At 37.6% G+C, this 19,940-nt stretch overlaps 1 protein-coding gene across 3 annotated transcripts in view; it reads left to right on the top strand.

Moving 5' to 3' along the window:
* PRKCZ (protein kinase C zeta) overlaps positions 1-19,940 on the top strand; it is a 61,318-nt gene that overhangs the window by 13,120 nt on the left and 28,258 nt on the right. The window contains exons 1-2 of one of the 3 annotated variants that reach the window (XM_086764463.1): positions 2,814-2,976; positions 17,169-17,254. Coding sequence is in view for 2 of the 3 variants with exons in the window: in XM_086764462.1 (XP_086620588.1) it covers positions 3,316-3,346; positions 17,169-17,254 (117 nt within the window). In the remaining variant the exon portion in view is untranslated. Of the gene's footprint in view, positions 1-2,813; positions 2,977-3,228; positions 3,347-17,168; positions 17,255-19,940 lie in introns of those variants that run through there. The other 2 variants (XM_086764462.1, XM_086764461.1) reach the window with 2 other exon arrangements.

Genomic DNA, 19,940 nt, shown 5'->3' with positions numbered 1-19,940 from the left:
TCTTGTTACTTTTCCCATGATTTTGGTAATATTGCTTTAGGATGTTTGGGTAGTTCGGTGTCTTGTGTGCCTTTGACTCTAGTGAGAATTAAAGTAGAAGAGAAAGTGATGGATTTGGGGGTTAGCTAGCCTTAGAACGCTTGTAAACGTTCTATGAGGGCAGATTTTCATGCCAAAGGTAAATATGTGTTAATACTCCATCACAAGCCTTCAGAGTGTGTTCTGTGAAACAGCTGTCTTTCAATGAAGACTGTATAGTTGGTTTTATTTAAATTTCTAACTTTGGGATGCCCCCTCCTTTAATTCCGCAGCTAAGAGTGGACCAACCAAGTCTGGCATCACTACAGTATTTGGGGTTATTTCACAACATGCTGAAATCTATTTTTATTTTTTTTCTTCTTTCAATCTTGCTTCTGACCTGTTAGCTGAAAGTTGTAGGGAGTGAACTCGTATGGGCATCCATGCTACTCTGCTTTCCCAGTATGGGACGGAAAGAACCAGCTGAGTCTAACTCTGCTTCCATTCCTGTAGTTGTTTAAAGAGGGAAGGAGGAGAGACTAATGTTGTACCAACCTAGACTTGTGCCAGTCCCAAATAGAATTATTTGCCCTTATTTGTGAAAACACAAAGCAAACTAATGTGAAATACTGTCAAGAAAAGTGAGCTAACTAGAGTAGAGGAAAGGCTGTTGCTTAAAGGGCTGTCTGTGCAAATAATGTGGCATAATAAAGTTCACTGCAATTTAATGATCTCATTAAAAGTGTAGATATTTTAGTACAAGAGTTTTCTGTGTTAATTTGTTAGATGTTTTAGTTATCTCAGGCCACGAGCTGAGCTACAGAAGCACATAGATTAGTGTGGCGCAGATGACCTGGTTATTCTGTCTGTAGGGTATTTCTCCCTACATGGTTTTACAGGTCATGTTGGATCGTAGCTTGGTTGTTTAAAAAGCCTGTTTAGTAGGATATGCTTGGTAAGTGATTTGTGGTCAAGTTTCTCATGATTTAATGAATTAACGCATACTGCCTCTTTGCATCCATGGGGCCTGCATGGAAATCTGGTATTGTGGCCTAGTTTGTAACTATTTTCAAATTGTTTTACAACAGACCTATTAAATTGTATTGGTCTTTATTTAGCACAAACTAATGGAGTCAGTGTTGTTGCTTGTTAGCTAAAGGCATACAACAAACATCTGGATTGCACTTAGACTGCATGGAAATGTTGTTGCTATTGGTGATAGAGTTTATTTAATGGACTGTTAATTTTGACAGGACTAAAATACTGTCCTTTGTTCAGAAAATACTCAATATGTTTCACATGCTTTTTTAATGTTATGTAGCTTTATCACTGTAGTTATGTTCATGGGAAATCCTTTTAAAAAATGAGGATATTACGTATGCACTTTTCTAGAGCAATATGTTTACACTATAAAGGCGCTTATGAGCTTGCCTCGAGTTATTTCCAGAGACAAACAGTTAACTAGTTGCTTTGTCCAAAATGGGATGCTACTTCAGTTAGCAGTCTCTAAGCGTGGACTTTGTTTGTTACAGAACTCAGTTTGAAATGGAGTTTTTAAACAAAACTATTGAATTGCTAAATAACTTCATTTGCAGTATATTACTCAGACTTGTTCATATTGGGTCGTGGAGTGACTATTTCTCATAGTATGTGATCTGCATTGCAAATATTTTACAGTGGATGTCTGTAGAATTGTAGGTTTTTCTTTCCAGTTCCTTCAAAACAATAACACTTTGGAAGAAGAGTGTAGAAATACATACTGAATGTTTTGCATTTATGTTAAAATCTAATAATATAATTGCTAGCTGTATTGGACCTTTGTGAAATTGAAGTGGCTTTGAGATTGTACCAGCCAGCAAAGCTTGAAATAAATGTGTGTGATCTATTACTGCAATAAACCATATGACTACTGATTTCAATTCGATTTGCATTCCTTAAGAAAAGTTATTTTTGTGTTTGAAGAACCTACTTTCTTATATTGATGCAGTGCTATCTACAAGACTTTACACAGTCTCCAGCATCTGAACTTCTGTTGTCTCTGTATTCCTTTTGCTCCTGAATTTTTGCACCTTTTCTTTTTGGCTTGGCCCAGTACCTTTGCCTTCAGCACGGCAGTTGCCCACAGACTGGAATGACAGTGCTGGTATGTGAGTGATGTGCAGGATTTCTAAAACATGTTGTATCTCTTCCCAGATACTGAATGTGAGCTCTCCTGGGTGTTTCTAGCATCTGCTGGCCTGGAGCCTCAGATACTTTATCACGATCTTTCCTGATAAAGATGGCAGGCTTTTAGGCCAGTCTTCCGTATTTAAAAATATTTTTACTTTTTTAGTAGATTAGCTATTCTTTTGGAAGTGATATTAAACAAGGTTGTTTCTGAAATGTTTAGGTATGTGCTCCTCTTCTGTGCTCGTAAGTGACAGCCTTCCTGATACTGAGATGCAAAGCGCGGTATCTGATTGGCAGTTTTATAACTCAGTTATTGTAGCCTCAGCGTATTTGCCCTGACAGATCTCGGTCTGATTTATCACTCTTGGTGCTGCAGTGCATTGTATAACAAAGCATGTTCAGCGGAACAATTCCTATCGATTTCTAGGACTTCCTTAATGGAATTGCTGGGTTTGTCAGAGAAATACTTGTTTTTGTGACATCAGCTCCTTGACATCCATGCCATGTTTTAGTTTGTGCCTCAGCTGCTAGCTACAGCCTCTCAAGGGAGCCAGTACCACCCGTGCCTGGATACATGAGGCAGAGATGTGAAAGGGAGAGACGGGGGTAACCAGTCTTCCATTAAATATTTGCTCTTAATGTTCGAGCTGATCCTGCCTATTGTCCTTGGTATCTAATGGTATTCAAACAGCGGCATCAGTGGAATAAAGGGAAAATGTTTCATTTCATACCTCCTACATTGTAAAGCGTAAAGAATTACATGCTGAAGAAGCGAAAGAATAAAACCCAGTGAGTAATGCATGTTTTTTCTGTAGATTTTATGTATCATCATTGTGATTGCTGTTATGAATTGAGGCCATTGATGCGGTATGTGTGTACGTGTGGTGCAGTAGATAATAGAACTCAGCATTTTGGTTATGATACAGTCGCTTTGCCTACCACCCTCCTTTGCAGCCATAGATTGTTACAAATGCAGAGATTGCCGCTGCCTCTTGTGCGTAGGGATGTGGCTGAGAGACCTCTCAGAAATGCTGATAAAATTGCATTGAAAGGACTCCTGGGGAATGCGTTTTAGGAGGAAAAGAACAGAAGAGTGAGTGATGCTGCTGCTGCTAATAAGGGAGATTAATGAAAGAAATGTATCCAAAAAACCCTGACGGTATGTGTTCAGGGCCTGTTTATTGTAAGATTGCTGATGTAAAGATGAACAATTATGAAGCATCATTTTCTAAGGCCTTTTTGTTGAATTGTGTTTAGTGGATTGTCTTAGATGGATGGTTTTAAATTGTGAAATACTTGTTTTGAATTAAGGTTTGTTTAGTTTCTAATATGGTCAGAATAAACTGTGCTAGTATACTTCTGCATTTTTACATCTGAACAAATAGTTATGTGTAATATTAAAATTCATCTTTTTGGGTAGCTAGTGCTAATAAATTTTAGGGTTGTTTTGCTGTTGGCTTCATTAAATAGAAAAATGCAGACTAGGAAACCTTTTAATTTCATGGAAACAGAATGAATATGTTTTTAATGTATAAGTACTTATGGCATTGGTATGACGGTAGACTAATGTTGTTATCTAATTTCTGGCTGATATTGCTGCTTTTTTTTTTGGCAATGATTACACTATGTTGTGGATGTCTCTTATGCTCTTTGTTTATCTGCTCAGTATTTTAGCATTAGGTGTTTGGACTTCATTTTCCCCCAAGTCATCTTTCTTGAAAATTTCACTATAAGGTTGAGTGAAGGTATCGTACTAACCTAATTATTGTTGTGAGCTATTTTATTTTAGGTATAGATATTTATTTTTGCTTTATGTTCTGCATGATACTACAAAATAGCTCTAAAAGGCTTCTTGCTGCCATAGCGTGGCCTGTAAATATTTTTCTAGCTCATAAGGCAGGTTTTTGCCTTCATTTGTTACTGTATTGGCAGCAGTGATTAGGTTATTCAGAGCACGTGAACCAATTTCGTCCCCCAATGAAGAAAGAAACTATTGCGACCATAGAGACTGTTCTGAAGACGTAGATTGGATTGCACTGGATAATTAGGCAATTTTGAAACTGCTAGTAACCCTCTCCTGGTTCTTAGTAATTGAACTGACAGAGGGCAAAATTGTACTGTTTTTAACGAAAGATAGATTGTTGCTTAGGAATTGAAAATAGCTGTGTCATAGTTTCTCAAGAATACCTGAAATATCTTCCTCTGTCTTCTTAACTGTGTACCATGGTTTTTTTTTATATGTGGCATATTTGAAAAATTTACATGTGGATTATGAGACAGTGCAAGTTACTGAAAAAGGAATTGTAGTTAAAAGTCTATTTTGTTTATCAATTGAATGTTTTTAATTCTAAAATAATTTCAATGTTTTTCTTAGCTGTGAAATATCCAATGAAGAATAGAGCAAGGCTTTGCTCTGATAATTCAGGTGTGAAATCATAAAGCATGCATCTGATTGTGGGGTTTGATATCTTCCCTTGCTTTAGGATGCTGGATGTCTTAGCAGATGTTTGTATACCAATTAGTAAACTATAAACTAAAAATACAATGCAATAATTAAGGTGTCATAACAAAAAGCCTATGTTCTTTTTTTATTTATTCCACTCCCCTCTCTTAGCTATTGCTCAGAATGTAGTATTAGGACAGGTGGTGCAGGGAAGATGTCACCTAGTTTAAGAAAACTTCTCTGAAATGTAATGTGTAGCTCCATCCCTCTGTGTTCTCTCATACTGCCACTGTATATGCTTCTCATAAGTTGGTCAATCCACTTCTGATATGCAGGCATTTGGGGTAACTAAGTTGGCAAGAAGATGAAGCTTTTTGTGTTATTTGTTGGAGTTAGTGGACGTCTGTGAGCCTGCTAAACCTTTGTTAGGCCTGTCTGTTTCAGTAGCTTGAAAGAGCTATTTACTGTGTAACCCCTTAAATGGTGTGGTCAAGGTTAATTATATATTATTATACTTGGGACTCTGTGTAATGCTTTTTAAAATTAGTTGCTCTCTGCAAGTTGTGGTCTCTAATTTTTAATGTTTGACTGAGGCACAGAGGCCTGCAGGGCAGATGAATGCGGCCTTCAACACTTATCTCTTGGATTTTGGAGCTGCTGTGTGAGAAACCAGATTTTGTGAGAGGAGGTTTGAGGTGCTGCGAATTTGAAATGGAGAGTGCTTTGGAAGCGAAGCGTTGTATGATGGAATGGAGATAGCAGTTGGCTAGCCACTGAAGGCTTGCTATTAGTACAAATCTGGACGGTAAATAAATCTCCTGAAGTAAAAAAGCAAAAAGCAGCTAATTTCCAGCATACTGAAAGGATGATTTTTGGAAGAGGCATGGGAGAGTCCTACTCATCATCGTCAGTGCAAGAGTTAAGTGTTGAGCAGACTGTGCAGTTCTGTCCTTAAACCACAGGAGGAAGGTAGCTATTTGGGTAGTGGAAAAATGAAAAGCTGAAATCTCAACATTGACTGGAAAGCACCTCGTTTGTAGTTCTGGAGTTCCATTACTACTTCTGCATCTGTAAGTGCTTGTCCTTGAATTATTAGGTGGGGAAATATTTAAAAGGAAATCCGAAACTATTTGAAGGCAGAACTTCAAAATTTTAGTGTAGTCCTCTTTACTTTTACACTAACATACTCATTATTATAATAATAATAATGATTCTTCCAGTAGTTTATCTACTGCGTTCTTCAGTAAAGCGGGTGCAGATGCCCCGTGAAGGGCTCAGGACTCCCTGTCCTTTAGGTTGTCAATTCTGATAAAACTATTCTTACTGATAGGGATTGCAAAGGAAGGAAAACTTCAGGCAGTCAATGATAATATTGATCCATTAATTTCAAGGTGCAATCATTGTTTTTAACAGTAGCACTACGAGCTATCTCAATGTTACTGTAAACTTGAAGGAATAACTATCATAAAATGATTTTACACAGCAGTTCTCATATTATACACAGGTAATGAAGAACACAGTAGAAATCAAAAGGGTTTTTAGGTGGGAAGCAGTGTGTAAGCTTTGCAGATCTGGTATAATTACCTTCCTTTCCTCTGCAGGGTGAGCTGAAAGCCCCCTTCCAAAAGCTGAAAGACAAATACTGTCATTAATTTGAAAGATTTAAACATGCATTCCTTAACATGTTAAACTTTCCTTTAACAGACTAAATGAAAGGACACATGCGTAAGACTGTATCATATGCAATTTTTTACCCCGTAGAGATGAGGAACTCTGGGATGGAAGGTGGTTTTCTTGGGAAACGGTAATTATCTGTGTCATAAAAGAATAAACTAAGCTGGAAGATTTACTCAATCTGGTATTAGAATTAGTGTATAATAATTTAATCCAGAATATAACAAGTATGATGAGTAACTCCTGAAACTATTCAGTTTTTTTTTATTTAGCTACTGTCACTAAATAATAATAGTAAGTTTAGTGATACTTTATATTGCTGCAAACACTACTTAAAATCATGGAATGGTTTGGATTGGAAGGGACCTTAAAGATCATGTAATTCCAACCCCCTGCCCTGGGCAGGGACATCTCCACCAGGCCAGGTTCTTCAAACCCCTGTCCAACTTGGCCTTGAATATTTCCAGGGATGGGGCAACCACCACCTCTCTGGGCAGCTTGTTTCAATGCCTCACCACCTTCATAGTGAAGAGTTTCTTCCTTGTGTCTAATATAACTCTCCCCTCTCTCAGTTTAAAGCCACTATCCCCTGTTCTGTCACTACCTGCCCTTGTCAAAAGTCCCTCCCCATCTTTCCTGTCGGCTCCCTTTAGGTACTGGAAGGCTGCTCTAAGGTCTTCTTGGGAGCCTTTTCTTCTCCAGGCTGAACAGCCCCAACTCTCTCAGCCTGTCCTCACAGGAGAGGTGCTCTAGCCCTCTGATCGTCTTTGTGGCCTCTTCTGGACTTGCTTCAACAGGTCCACGTCCTCCAGAGCTGGATGCAGTACTGCAGGTGGGGTCTCACCAGAGCAGAGTAGAGGGGCAGAATCCCCTCCCTCAACCTGCTGGCCACGCTCCTTTTGATGCAGCCCAGGATGCAGGTGGCTTTCTGGGCTACAGGTGCATGTTGCCAGCTCATGTTGAGCTTCTCATCAACCAGAACCCCCAAGTCCTTTTCCTCAGGGCTGCTCTCCATCCATTCTCTGCCCAGCCTGGATTTGTACCTGGGATTGCCCTGACCAACATGCAGGACCTTGCACTTGCCCTGGTTGAACTCCATGAGGTTTGCACGGGCCCACCTCTCCAGCCTGTCAAGGTGCTTCTGGATGGATCCCTCCCCTACCAACCCCTGAGTAAAGAATTCAGAGAAATGCACTTGAGTCTGATTTCTTACAAAAGATATAGTACACCTTTAGGAGGTAATAGCTAAACTGAATTTCTGTCTTTATACTAATACTGGAAGAATGTAAACATTGGGAAGGTAAATGGAGCTGTTTTAGAGTGGATCATAGGCTGAAGTAATGGAACCATGCTGTGAAGGAAAACAGCTTGACTCAGAAAATGTGTCCTAACACGAGACTGTAGGAACCAAATAATGGTTTCAAGGGCATCACGAAGGCCGCCTTACAAAGCTGTTATTAATTTGAAGTAAATGTTAAATCCCTTTTGAATAGCTGGTGGGTTTCTTGAACGATTTTGCATTTTTAGTGATGAAGTAATGAAATAGGTGTTGATGCCTATCACTTGAGGGTGAGTCAAGTAATTTGATATGCACTGGAAAAAACCTTAGGAAATAACATCAATTTAATACAAATGGTAACAACCTAAATATAGGAACTCCATTCTTTTCATGAGAAGTAGACATGAACAACCCGTGGTAAATGCATTGCTTAAGTTGGGGAGGTTTAGCTAATTTTAATTTCAATTTCGCTTTAAGTACAGGTTCTTGAAACTTTTGGTGGTTCTCTGATCATCAGCTCCGTGTTCTATGGCAGTTCAGAATACAAACAGAATTGTACTACTGGCTGTGAAATAAGGGGAAAATCAGATGTACAGAACAGGCCACAGCCGAACCTAAGGAAAGGTTTCAGTGCAAGGAGAACAAGACTAGCACTTCGACTTAGAAAAAGACAACTGATGAAATATAATACAATGACTTAAAAAATCCTGTATGGCATGGATTAAGTGAAATTAGTTAACAGTTTCCTGCAGGACAAGAAGTGGGGCTCTTAAAATGAATTCTTCTCAAATGTTTTCTAGGGGATTGTCAGTAATTAACTTTTTTTTTTCCCCTCCAACCTTTTCAGTAGACATGTTATAACTTGCTATTTACAATAAAGAAGGAGACTCGGTGAAAATTTGATCAGACCAAATTTTGACTGATCACACGTCAACAAGCTGGGTTCAGTTCCTTCTGATTGCTTTGTAGCTCAGGCACAAAAAGAACTGCAGTTCTCACCCCTTTCAACCACCAATAGATGTGAATCACGTGTACTCAAAGGATTAACTTTTTCTAGAAAATGTGTGATGCCAAGTCTAGATGAAAATTCCCTGGCAAGTCTTAAATAACGCAGGCTACTGACAACTTCAAGTAGAACCAAATTCCTGCAAGAAACTTCCTTGGGTTGCTCCTCACTTCTTTGTTTGACCCCTTCAGTAATTCCAGATTGTATAGAAGACAGAGGCTTTCTGTTACCAGGCTTTTCGTTTATAACGGAACGTAGTACTTCGTGTATGTACTAAGACACAGAAGTTTATTTAAAAAAAAGTGGCCTGCAAAGTGGATGCAGATGTAGACTAGAAAAGATGAATGTGTTCTGCTTCCCTAATCTGGGCTTTGTTGCATTAAGTGCTTGCTGAATGCAAATTACGGAGGTTTAGTTGAAACTATACAATTTGTAAACATGAAAAATGAGCAATGCTGGCATAAAAATATACCTAAATAAGGGTGCCAGTTTTAGTTCAGGTAAGTAGAATACTGGTCAGAGGTTTCTGCATAAATGGAGTTTAGTATTGAAGAAATGCTTCATCTTGTGCTGAAGTTATTTTGCTACAGGTTGCTTAAATACTCAGAACTTTATTTTGATTGCTTCAGTACTAAATTAGGTAAATTAAAGAATTAAATCATTTAAATAAGTACTGGTTCAATACTCTTTCAACTTGATTAAAAACTTTTAATGCAAATATTAATTCATGTTAATAGAACATTAACTTTTCATTGTAGTAAATATTTTAATGACAGTGATTTTTATTTTGGGAGAGTGTGTGATGCAGTCATCAAAAGAAACCTTTTGGACTTTTATTGACAATACAGTGCAAGCATGGTTTTGTAGTGCGTGTAACCACTGCAGTTTTCTAACAGGAGGAGGCAACTACACTTCATGAAAGGGTGTAAAGTTTAAAATTGCACAGAAGGCCAAGTTAGAGATGGGAAAATTTGAACTTTTTTCTTTCCTAAACAAAAATGTTCTTCACCTTCAAAAGTATGGATCCACCACCAGTTGTCTTCCATCACTTTTCATAACGCATTCTTTCAAATTAGAGTAACAAATACAGCATTATTTGCAAGGACAGCCTTGCAAAATGCGTACATGTCAGTGAGAGATGCTGAGGAGGACGTATAGCAGATGGTGATCACTGACATGAGATCCTCATGAGCAGGACAGCTCCACTTCTGGAGTAGCATCCAGTAACTGAGTTTAGTGAGGACTTCTTGAGTAGCACTTTGGGTACTTTGTTATTTTCAAATTCTGTTTGAATAATGCTATTCTATTTGAATAATTTCTATTATTTTGTCCTGTAATGCTGTCTTATTTTATTCCAGAATAATTATGCTTCTTCCAAAGAAAATGAAAGTTCATTTGTAGCATTTTGAGCAGACGCTAAAACTTCTATAGACCCTGTATACAAGTCAATGTATCGTTGTATATTTAGAACAAATCAACGCTTTTCAGCAAATAACTGTCTTGATGCATGAATACCAGATTTGTTTTCACTTAATTGACAGAATTCTTTGCTTTGACTGGATAAAGTATACGAGTAAACTCTGGGCTGTTAGTCACTGAGTCATGTTCTTAATGGTCATTAGTGATTAGTTAGTACGTGGTTAGTCTCACAAGTAGAAAGATAATTCCAATTCTGTGACTCCACAGTCGGTGTTCTAGAATTCAGTATGGAAGTGAGTGGATCACCCACACTTGCCACAATTTCTCCACCCAGTGACTGGCAGAATCCTGCTCTTACCATAAATTAACGCCAGATTAATCCATCTTGGTACCGTTGCAAGAGTATTCAACGGTTCAGCTCGAACATGCAAGCAGTCTTTAATGAGAAGCAGCAAACGTTTTGAGTGCCATGTAGGTATGTTACATTTCTTTGCTGGAGGTGATGTTCCGTTTCGCATGAGGTTCAAGTAATAACTCTGTTCCTGTGCGTCGCCCAGCTTGTGTGTAAGCCAGACAGATGGCCACTTCAGGCACGGGACTTGCTGCACTCAGCAGCCTAACCAAAACAGTTACAGTCCTTGTACTTGATGTTAAGGCAGTCTGGATGGATTGAAAATGTGGGGTTCGCTATATCCCATTATGAGATTTTTTTTTTAAGTCTTTCATTTATTTTTTGTTTGTTTGCCAGAAAAATGCTGAGTTATCTTATGCATTTGTTTGCCGTGATTGTTGGAGGGCTACATTTCCATGATGATTTTCAAGAAACAATTCTACAAACTGTGTTTGCTACTAAATGCTTAGATACCTCTTTTTAAAGTATCAGTTGATTATTTTCCTTTACTCAAGAGATAGTAAGTCAAATCCTTGGATGTCCTGTTTGATAGCTGTAGCTATCTTGTTATTTTGGTAGGATGCATCATTGTCTTCCACACTGGATGTCTCTGAGGTGCATCTCTGAGGCCTCATCCACGATATTTTTCTGATTGATCAGTCCCTCTGACAAGTAAAGGGAACTTTTAAGGACAACTTAGGTATTGTCTAAACATTTTTTTCCCATAAATATAAGATAGTAAATTTTTTTTTGTTTGATTAAAGGTCTGTATTTTTGAAAATAGTTTTTAGATCCCTTTGTTTCTCAGTTGTCTCCTGTGTTTTGAATGCAACCAGTATTGGACCAGTATGCAAGAGGTCGTGCATAAGAAATGAGTGTGTATAGAGGACAAATTTTCCACCCAGCAGTCCTGAAGTGGGAGTCAATTGATGCCCTTCTATGTCAGTGGGGAACAGGATATTCAAAGTATTCTAGCGGTGTTGCAGTAAATGCAGGGTAAATGTTGCTGTTCTGAGATACAGATAGCTGGTGCTGTGTGCAGTGCACTTCCTTTGTCATTATTGCTATCTTAATTTGGCTTGATTTTTTTTTTTAATAGAGGTTAATCTGACTTTGTAGTTAATTTTAGTGTCTGTTGAAAAAGAAAAGGATGGGGATATGGTTCCCCAACTGCTAATCAGTTTTAAATTAAATTTAAAAAATGCTATCTTCTGACCATTTTAATAACTGCAAGAGGTGAAAGCACTTGATACCTATACACTGTTAAGGATACTCTTCTGCTTTTCTAACTTCTGAAAAGGAATTGCAATTGTACGTAGCAGCTTATTCGTAATAAAAAGAAGGGCCAGTTAACATACCATACAATGTGTATCTGTTACATGCTTCAGAAAGCAGTTTTGTAGTTTAAATTTAACTATTTGGGACATAGTAAGTAACAGATGTGTGAAACAACATATTATCAAAGTTCTTTAGAATTTACTTTCCAAAAATTTGTTCTATCTTTAATTATTTTTGTTATCTTTTTGTCTAATTTAGAGTCTATCTGAAATACCAGTATCAATTTCCTACTTGTGATTCATGAGTTGGTTTTGAAAGAATGCTCACTTGTCTGCTCAGCAAAACATTAAAAGAACAAAACAAAAAGTGGGCATTCTCATACTGTCCAGCTGGCAGGCGGTGTAATTGGCCTGTAAACAAGTTGCATTAATCTCTGAGAAGTGATTTGCAGCAATAGCAAATTATCTCTGTGCTTAGTATTGTAAAAGATTTCATTATAGTTCGATCACATAAAAGCAGAGTTTGGAATTGGATTTGTAAATCCAAACGCAGAGGAAATAATTTTTTTTGTGGCCATACTGCATCCAGCTCTGGAGCCTCCAGCATAAGAAAGCCATGGACCTGTTGGAGCGGGCCCAGAGGAGGCCACAAAGACGACCAGAGGGCTGGAGCACCTCTCCTGTGAGGCCAGGCTGAGGGAGTTGGGGCTCTTCAGCCTGGAGAAGAGGAGGCTCCGGGGAGACCTTAGAGCGGCCTTCCAGGGCCAAAAGGGGGCTGATAGGAAAGACGGGGAGAGACTCTTCAACAGGGCCTGGTGTGATGGGATGAGGGGTGATGGTTTTAAAATAGAGGGAGGCAGATTCAGACTGGACATATGGAAGACATTTTTTACACTGAGGGTGGTAGAGCACTGGCCCAGGTTGCCCAGAGAGGTGGTGGGTGCCCTGGTAACGTTCAAGGCCAGATTGGCCGGGGCTCTGAGCAACCTGATCCGGTTGGAGATGTCCCTGCTCCTTGCAGGGGGGTTGGACTGGGTGGCCTTTAAAGGTCCCTGCCAACCCAAACCATCCTGTGATCTTACTGCTGTTCATTGGTGTAAACCACACTTTTCAGACAACTGATGAATTTTTACATATTCTGGAGAACACAAGCACTTCTGAACTTTCAGATGGAAAAGTAATATTTTTGTGCTTGTACGCAGGTTGGGCCTGTCCCGTAAATTGTTTTTCTTCTCCAGTGCTGGGAAAGTATGGTGTCATTTGAAAAATAATTGTGCTACCTTCTATTTCTACCTATATTACCAAGTTACGTTTTCATAGGCAAGGTTCACATCCTCTCTGTTAAGTTCTGAGGGGGTCATTCTTGAATCGAGGGAGTATCTTCTGCAGATGAGTTAATTCAGAATTAACACTGGACAATAGACAAATTGCTCATCCACTCACATCCACAGTTAACTTTTTTGTGAGTATTTAATTTTTACTGTAAAAGTATTTTTCTACAATATTTTTTAAAAGATGAAAAAACCCCAACCCTAGGGAATGTCTTTGAAAAACCAATATTAAATATATTTACAGGGGTCATTGTGCATTACTGTTAGTGATGTAGTTGCACAGCTTGACAACAGAGGGAAGAATTGCACAACAGCAACAGTCAGTTGTTTCACACTGCTTTTTATTTAGAGGCAGCTGGTTAATTTTGTTTCAGGCATTCAGTTTGAGTATTTTTATTTCCCATGTAATCTTAAATTGAAAAACAGTCTCTTTTTTTTTTTTTCCCCCTCCAATTTTCCAACCTTGAAGTAGATAAATTTCAGTACATTAATTGTAATTATATATATATAATATATATATATTTGTGTTCCCCAACAAAAACTTGTTATCCCTGTTAGCAGCTTAAAACATCTCTAAGTTTTCCTCTAAACTCGTTCACCTACAAAATGAATATTCAAAAAAAAATATTTTTTTTTGTTAGATGAAGGCTTGTCTTTAGTATCTGTTGGAGAGGAAGGATTACTTTGTTTAGAGGTATGAGATCTCCTTCAGCCTCCAGGCAGCTAACATGAAAGTCCTTAATGAGTTAACTGATGTGTACTGTAAAAAAATGAAAAAGTAGCCCTTTTCATTAAATGTAGTAATTAAGTACTTCTGTCTTTGTGATAGCATTCCTTTTTCTAGGTGACTGGGATTAATCATGGCTGTAAAAACTTGGTTTAGTTCATAGTTATCAAGAATCACAGAATGCCGTGACAATATACTATTATTGACAACAGTAAGAACATATTGTACGGTTGTATAAATTTCATCTTGTTGTGTAGTAATAATAATAGAACTTGTGATGCAAAGGTGTGTCTTAAAATGATTGCTGTTTCCTCATTTTTTACCTTGGCCCATTTTAGAGCTGGGGAATAGGAACTGATTTGCCTTGGACACGACACGGAATCCGTGGCAGTCATAGCGGTAAATTGTAGGAGTTCCTACTCTTTAAAGCTGGGCTATATTAAGTTCGGTTTTGTTAGACTGTAACTTCACATGTATATGATATAAAACCCTGACTTTGATTTAATATTTATTATTAATTAGGGAAGTTACTTGTTCCTTTATTTACAGACTCCATCAGCACAAGCTGCTCGTTAACTTATCATTCACTGAATATTCCTCATGTCGGTGATAAGCTGACGTTCAGAACACAGATGTATTAGGTTGCTTCCATATGGTGCTTTGTCTAATGAATCAATTAGCTCTTTTGGAAAAAATCCTTGTGAAGGTTTTTTCTCGTGGTGAAAAGCCATCCTACGAACGGTGGAACAGTTTTTTTGTTGATGTTTGTGTTTGAGCATATTTTTAGGTGAAAACTTTGCAATAATTTTGCTAGGTTTTCATTTACATTTTCTTTACACTTAGAAAAAGCAGAGGTTTTTTGTTTGCTTTAAAGTTTATATTTGGTGGATTTTGAGGAGCTATAGCAAGCGAAGCACCTCGGTTCCAGTGACTGTATCTTTGCCATGCCGTCTTTCCGCTTCCTTGAGAAGTTGTTGGGTTTATTTCCAAAGCGTTAACAATTCATTTAATAGTGCAATGTCTGTTTCAAATGCTTGTAAAGTAAACATTTGCACATGCAAATAGAGTAACATCTGAATGGTTGCAGATTTGGCACCGTGGAGTTGTGGAGTCACAGAAACTTCAATGCTTTTGTGTGCCTTGCTTTTGAAGGACAAAAGTAGTCTCTAAAATCAGACCCAGTATTGTAATCAGTGTTCACACGTTGTGTGTCAGCAGCCTGTGATTTTGGCTTCCTAAGTATTAAGGTAAAATAACTTTTTGACAAAGGAGCTATTTACTACTTGCATTATCTTTTGACAATGAAAAAGTTTGAGTTTTTTATAAAAATAGGACTTCATTTTTGATAGGGTCTGGATATTTAAAATGTAACTGAAACTTGAAAGACAAGCATTAAAGATGAAAGCTTAGGATGGTTTTGCATCAGCTTCTGAGGATTATAAATTTGCAGTTTAATTCCTTGTCAGAACATAGCGATGTCTATCAAAGTTTTTATTTTAAATGTTTTTTTTTTGTTGTTGTATTGTCTGGGGTGTTATAGTTAACATTACATATTTTTTTTTACACACCGTATTGGTTGTTATAGGTTGTTTCACTTATTAGACTGATTAAAGGACAGCTTTAACAGCTAACATAATATTTGGTCTTTCAGTTTAAAAACAAACAAACAAAACCCAACAGGACCCCCCTCCTCTGTTCAGCTTCCTGACTGAGATTACAGGGAAGTTCCAGCTTTTCTAGAAGAGAAAAATAAAGCGATATGGTAGATCCTGTTAAGGTAACAGGCTAAAAGAGAGGACCGCTTTATATTGACCAGAGAAAATAGCTTGTTATGAAGCTGAGGTTTTTTTTGGCTGGCAGAACCAGTGTACCTGTGTACCAAATATAGCATGTATACGTACATATCATATACCATACACCATAACCATACACATCATAACATACAAAAGTGTATATTTTACTATTGTCTTCTCAGATTGGGTTGTTTGTACTTCCTGTGCTGTTTAGTTCTCCGTTCCTTATGAAACTGCTGTACTTACTATTTTTTCTGTTTGAAGTAGATGAAATATATTCTGTACAAGCCGCCAACTGTGTTAAGTTGCATTATAACTAGTATAGATAATTTATTTTTAAAAAGGCATACAGTTAAAACTTTGTCTTGGGAAATCTTACTCATCACATTAGTGAAGACAGCTTTAAAATAATGATATAAAAATAAGAATTGTTCTAGTCTTTCACATTTCTTTTTCAAGTAAGAAGATACTAGAACACCCATAAAAACACTGTAAAGTACTTTTCCTGGAAGTGTTTAAGGGGGTGCGTCAGGCTTGTCTCACTGTGTAAAATGTGCTTGTTAGCTTTAAATATTACATTAGTTTTAAATATTCTCCATGAAACTGAGAACTCCTAAATTTGACTCTCTTAAAAGGTTTAATTAGAACTAATTATTCAGCAATTAAAATCTTGCCAAAATCTGACCCCTTCTTATTTTTTTAGCCTCGTGATAGCTGGGGTACATTGTCAATTTTAACATCACTGCGGAATTTTTTGTTTACCTCACCCCTCTCTCCTTTTCCCCCTGTACTCCCCACTCCGCCCAGTACCCACTGGGGCTGCTCATGATCTGGTGAAGTGACAGGGGTTGGCCATGTCACCATGGCAGCTGCGTGCGGCTCTGAGTAGGGCCAGTATTCCACAACACACCTTTCAACAGTTAGTGTTAAATATCAAATTCTCCAATTAGCGAGTCGCACAGAGATTGCACGTACCTATGTGAAACGCACGTGACAACAAAGGTCATGTGGAGTAGTTGCTAGGGGCTGTCATGTATGGCCTCTTGAAAAGCCTGGCTTAAGCACATTAAATGATTTCTTCTTATTAGGTTTTGAATATATTAGAAATAATTGCAGACCTGGATTTCAACTCTTTACCAAAGTATTTCTTCTGTTAGGGAATGTTTAAAGGCAAGATAAAAATTAGGTCAAACGCTGTAGCTCTGCAGACTTGTCACACCTTTAATATGGCATATTTAAAGCTTTATTAGCACCAAACATCCCTTCTGTGTTTAGACGTGAAGGTGACACCGTGAGATCAGTGTTGTAATTTTACCGGAGGAAGCTGTTTCTTTAACAGTTATCTGTCCCTCTTACCTGAGCCTGAACAGCCAGCAGCCAAGAAACTGTAACAAGATTACGATCATGTGAGGAAAAAGAGACAGGGACAGAGAAAAGGGAGAGGCAGTGGTGAAAGCACATCCTGCAGAAGCTGTCATTTACGGCTGCCTTAAAAAAAAAAAAAATGCAGCAGGGATTTTAGCTGTGCGTTGATATTTAGAAAAGCAAGATTGTTTTAAGTCACAACTTGCTTAACATAGTGTGTCTGGTATTGCTGTGCTGCCATGCTGCTGCTTTACACCTTTTTAATTTCTTTCTTAGAATCGATCTACCGACGTGGAGCCAGAAGATGGAGGAAGCTGTACCGAGTGAATGGGCATTTGTTTCAAGCCAAACGTTTTAACAGAGTGAGTACTGTTGCATAAAATGTTGGGGTTTGGTAATGTTCTGTGGTAATTGTTTTCTCAGTCTGTGCTTTTTCTGTATTTTAGTGTTGAAAAGAAAGGAAAAGCGAGATACTTATTCCTGTGACTTCTCAGTCTGTGCACTGTTATTCAGGTCATAACAATCAGAAAAACTTGGAAGTCTTTGAATCTTGGGTGGAGTTAATAGTATATGAGTAGTGGAAATAATTTTTTAAAGCCTCTAAAACGATGATTTTGTGACTATTTAAACGGATGCGTACTTAGAGCAGCTTTTCTCCTCTCCACTCTTTATGTGGTTTTGATTGCTTGTTAGCATAATCTTTTACCTTCAGTACTCTGTCATTCTTAAAGATTAGAGCTCTTGATGTTAGCTTTAGCTGTTTTGAATGTGAGGTATTACGTACTCTAATTAAGAAAAAAAAATCTGGTTTATTGAGCTAAAATACAACTGCATTAAGAATCTGACTTAATCCACATAAGCAAGTGATTGTAGCTTTAAGGCTGAGACTCCTCCTTCACTTATCCCATTAAGGCAAAGCATGGCAGCATATGTACAAATGTAGTATACACTCTCGGGAATTCCACACAAAATTGAGTACAGTCAGGTCACTTAACTTTTTGACTCAGCAGTAACAGGTTTTTTTAAATTAAATTAGCAGTTGTTTTTTTTTTTTCTAATGCTCCCCACCCCAAAACTGCATTGAAAGAAGGAAAAGCCCCTTAAAACTCAGTATCTAATCACTGCATGTGTGAAAAATTCAAGTCCTGTATCTGAATTATAACATGCATTTGTATGATATGATGAACCAACTCATTTTTTTACTTTGTGATATGAAACATACTTTTTTTGTGCTTATTTGCTGCATAGTTAAAACAAATTTATTTCAAGCATTGTGAACGCATACCTGCTGCATTAATAACCCATTATGTTACAGATTTTGGAAATTATTTTTTTTTTAAATTGGGCAAAGTACACATAAATACACGTAAATATTTGGAAACCTCATTAGCGTACCCATTTGTCGACAATCCTAAGGAAGGCTACTTTGTTATAGCTGTCTGTATACAAATGAAATCATACAAACCATATCCAACTGAAGGTACTAATAAAGTTGACAGGAACTGTAAAATGTGACATTAAGATGTATAAGTGAATAATAAATTATGGTCATATATGAGTGTGTATTACTGAATTAGATACCAAATTGTAATGTTGACTGAATTTTAACACTAGAGTATTAGCTTACGAATTAATTTATTTTTCAAAATAACCTTTTAAAACTTTTTCAGATAGTTCAGGTAAATGAACACATGCAAGGATCTAAACTTTAATCTTATTGAACATAATGTGAAGGTGAACTCTTTGTGGTTGCTGTGTTTGTATGCTTTTTGGGGAGGTATGAGAGGGATACCTGTGTTACTGAAGGAACTTGGAACAACCCCCACATCTTTTTTTTTTTTTTTTTTTTTTTTATTCCATACTTGCTCCTCTGCATCTGACTGAAGTAAATGAAATTATTTTCTTTTCTGTCATTTCCAGGGCCTAAGACATTTTATTTAGTTTAATATTGTTGCTGGCAAACCTATACAAGGATACTGAAAGAGGCCTGATGGACCAAGTATTTTGAAAGAAGTGATTGTAGATGTCCAAGGCTTCCTCTATTATTAGACAGTATGTTTTTTTGTTTGTTTTTTTTTTTCCTGGGCAATGCAGTTTGGATTTCTCCTGATCGAGGAGGACTAGTTGTACAGAGGAATGGGATCTAGTTAAGTTTTGTTTTCTACAACTATCAAAATAAGAGAAGGGCAATTCATAAAATACTTTTTAAAAAATGATCCATTCTTTGAACTTTTTTTTTCCCCTAATGCTACTAGTGAGGATTTACAGTAGCGTTACACTTCTGGGCAGGACAGCGTGTGTGATTCATTAGTCTGAGGATGTGAATAACCACACTCAAACTTGCCATTTGCTGGGAGGAACAGACTTTCACTGTTCTGATGCTTTGGGACGGTTGCAGAGTTCCGTTTAAGCCTGAAATGGAGGATGAGTGCAGGGCTTCATGTGCAGCTTGCAGAATGATAGGCAGTGTCTTAGCCTGCTACGGTAATTATTGGAGAAAATTTGCAGATAGGGAATAACAAGCAGTACTTCTGTTGGCAACCTGTGCGCTGTGTGGAGGGATGACTGAGACTAGGTGACTTCTTGGCGTGTCAGAATCTGACTGCTATTTGGCACTTTGGGTAAAGTGGATAAAGTGACCACAGCACACGTACCCTGGAAAAATGATTTAAAGACCTGCCCTGTTAAAGTCAGCAGTAGAATGTCTGACTTAATTTGTCCTCATTTTGACTGAGTTGATTCAGATGCCATTTTGTTGCATGTATTAAAAGGCCATATGTTTTTGATATTAAATAATGCAACGTACAGAGTTTTTGCCTCAGACTTGATAGCTGAGTTTTAATTATGCAAAGTTCCTACTGATCATCTACCACTGTTAAAATATAGGTGCAGATGTAGAACATTGCTCACACTTTAACTTGTCTTTTTGTGATATTTTATGCCAGCATTCTCCAAAACAGTTAGTTTTTCTCCTTTTTATGCATAATTATGTAGTACAAATTCATGTCAGTTTTGTTTTGGGTAACCTCTGTCAGAACGTGAAATTCA

Source organism: Chlamydotis macqueenii, chromosome 21, assembly GCF_036417535.1.
Source record: "Chlamydotis macqueenii isolate bChlMac1 chromosome 21, bChlMac1.mat, whole genome shotgun sequence".
Classification (NCBI taxonomy): Eukaryota; Metazoa; Chordata; class Aves; order Otidiformes; family Otididae; genus Chlamydotis; species Chlamydotis macqueenii.
This window is presented reverse-complemented; position numbering and strand designations above follow the sequence as displayed.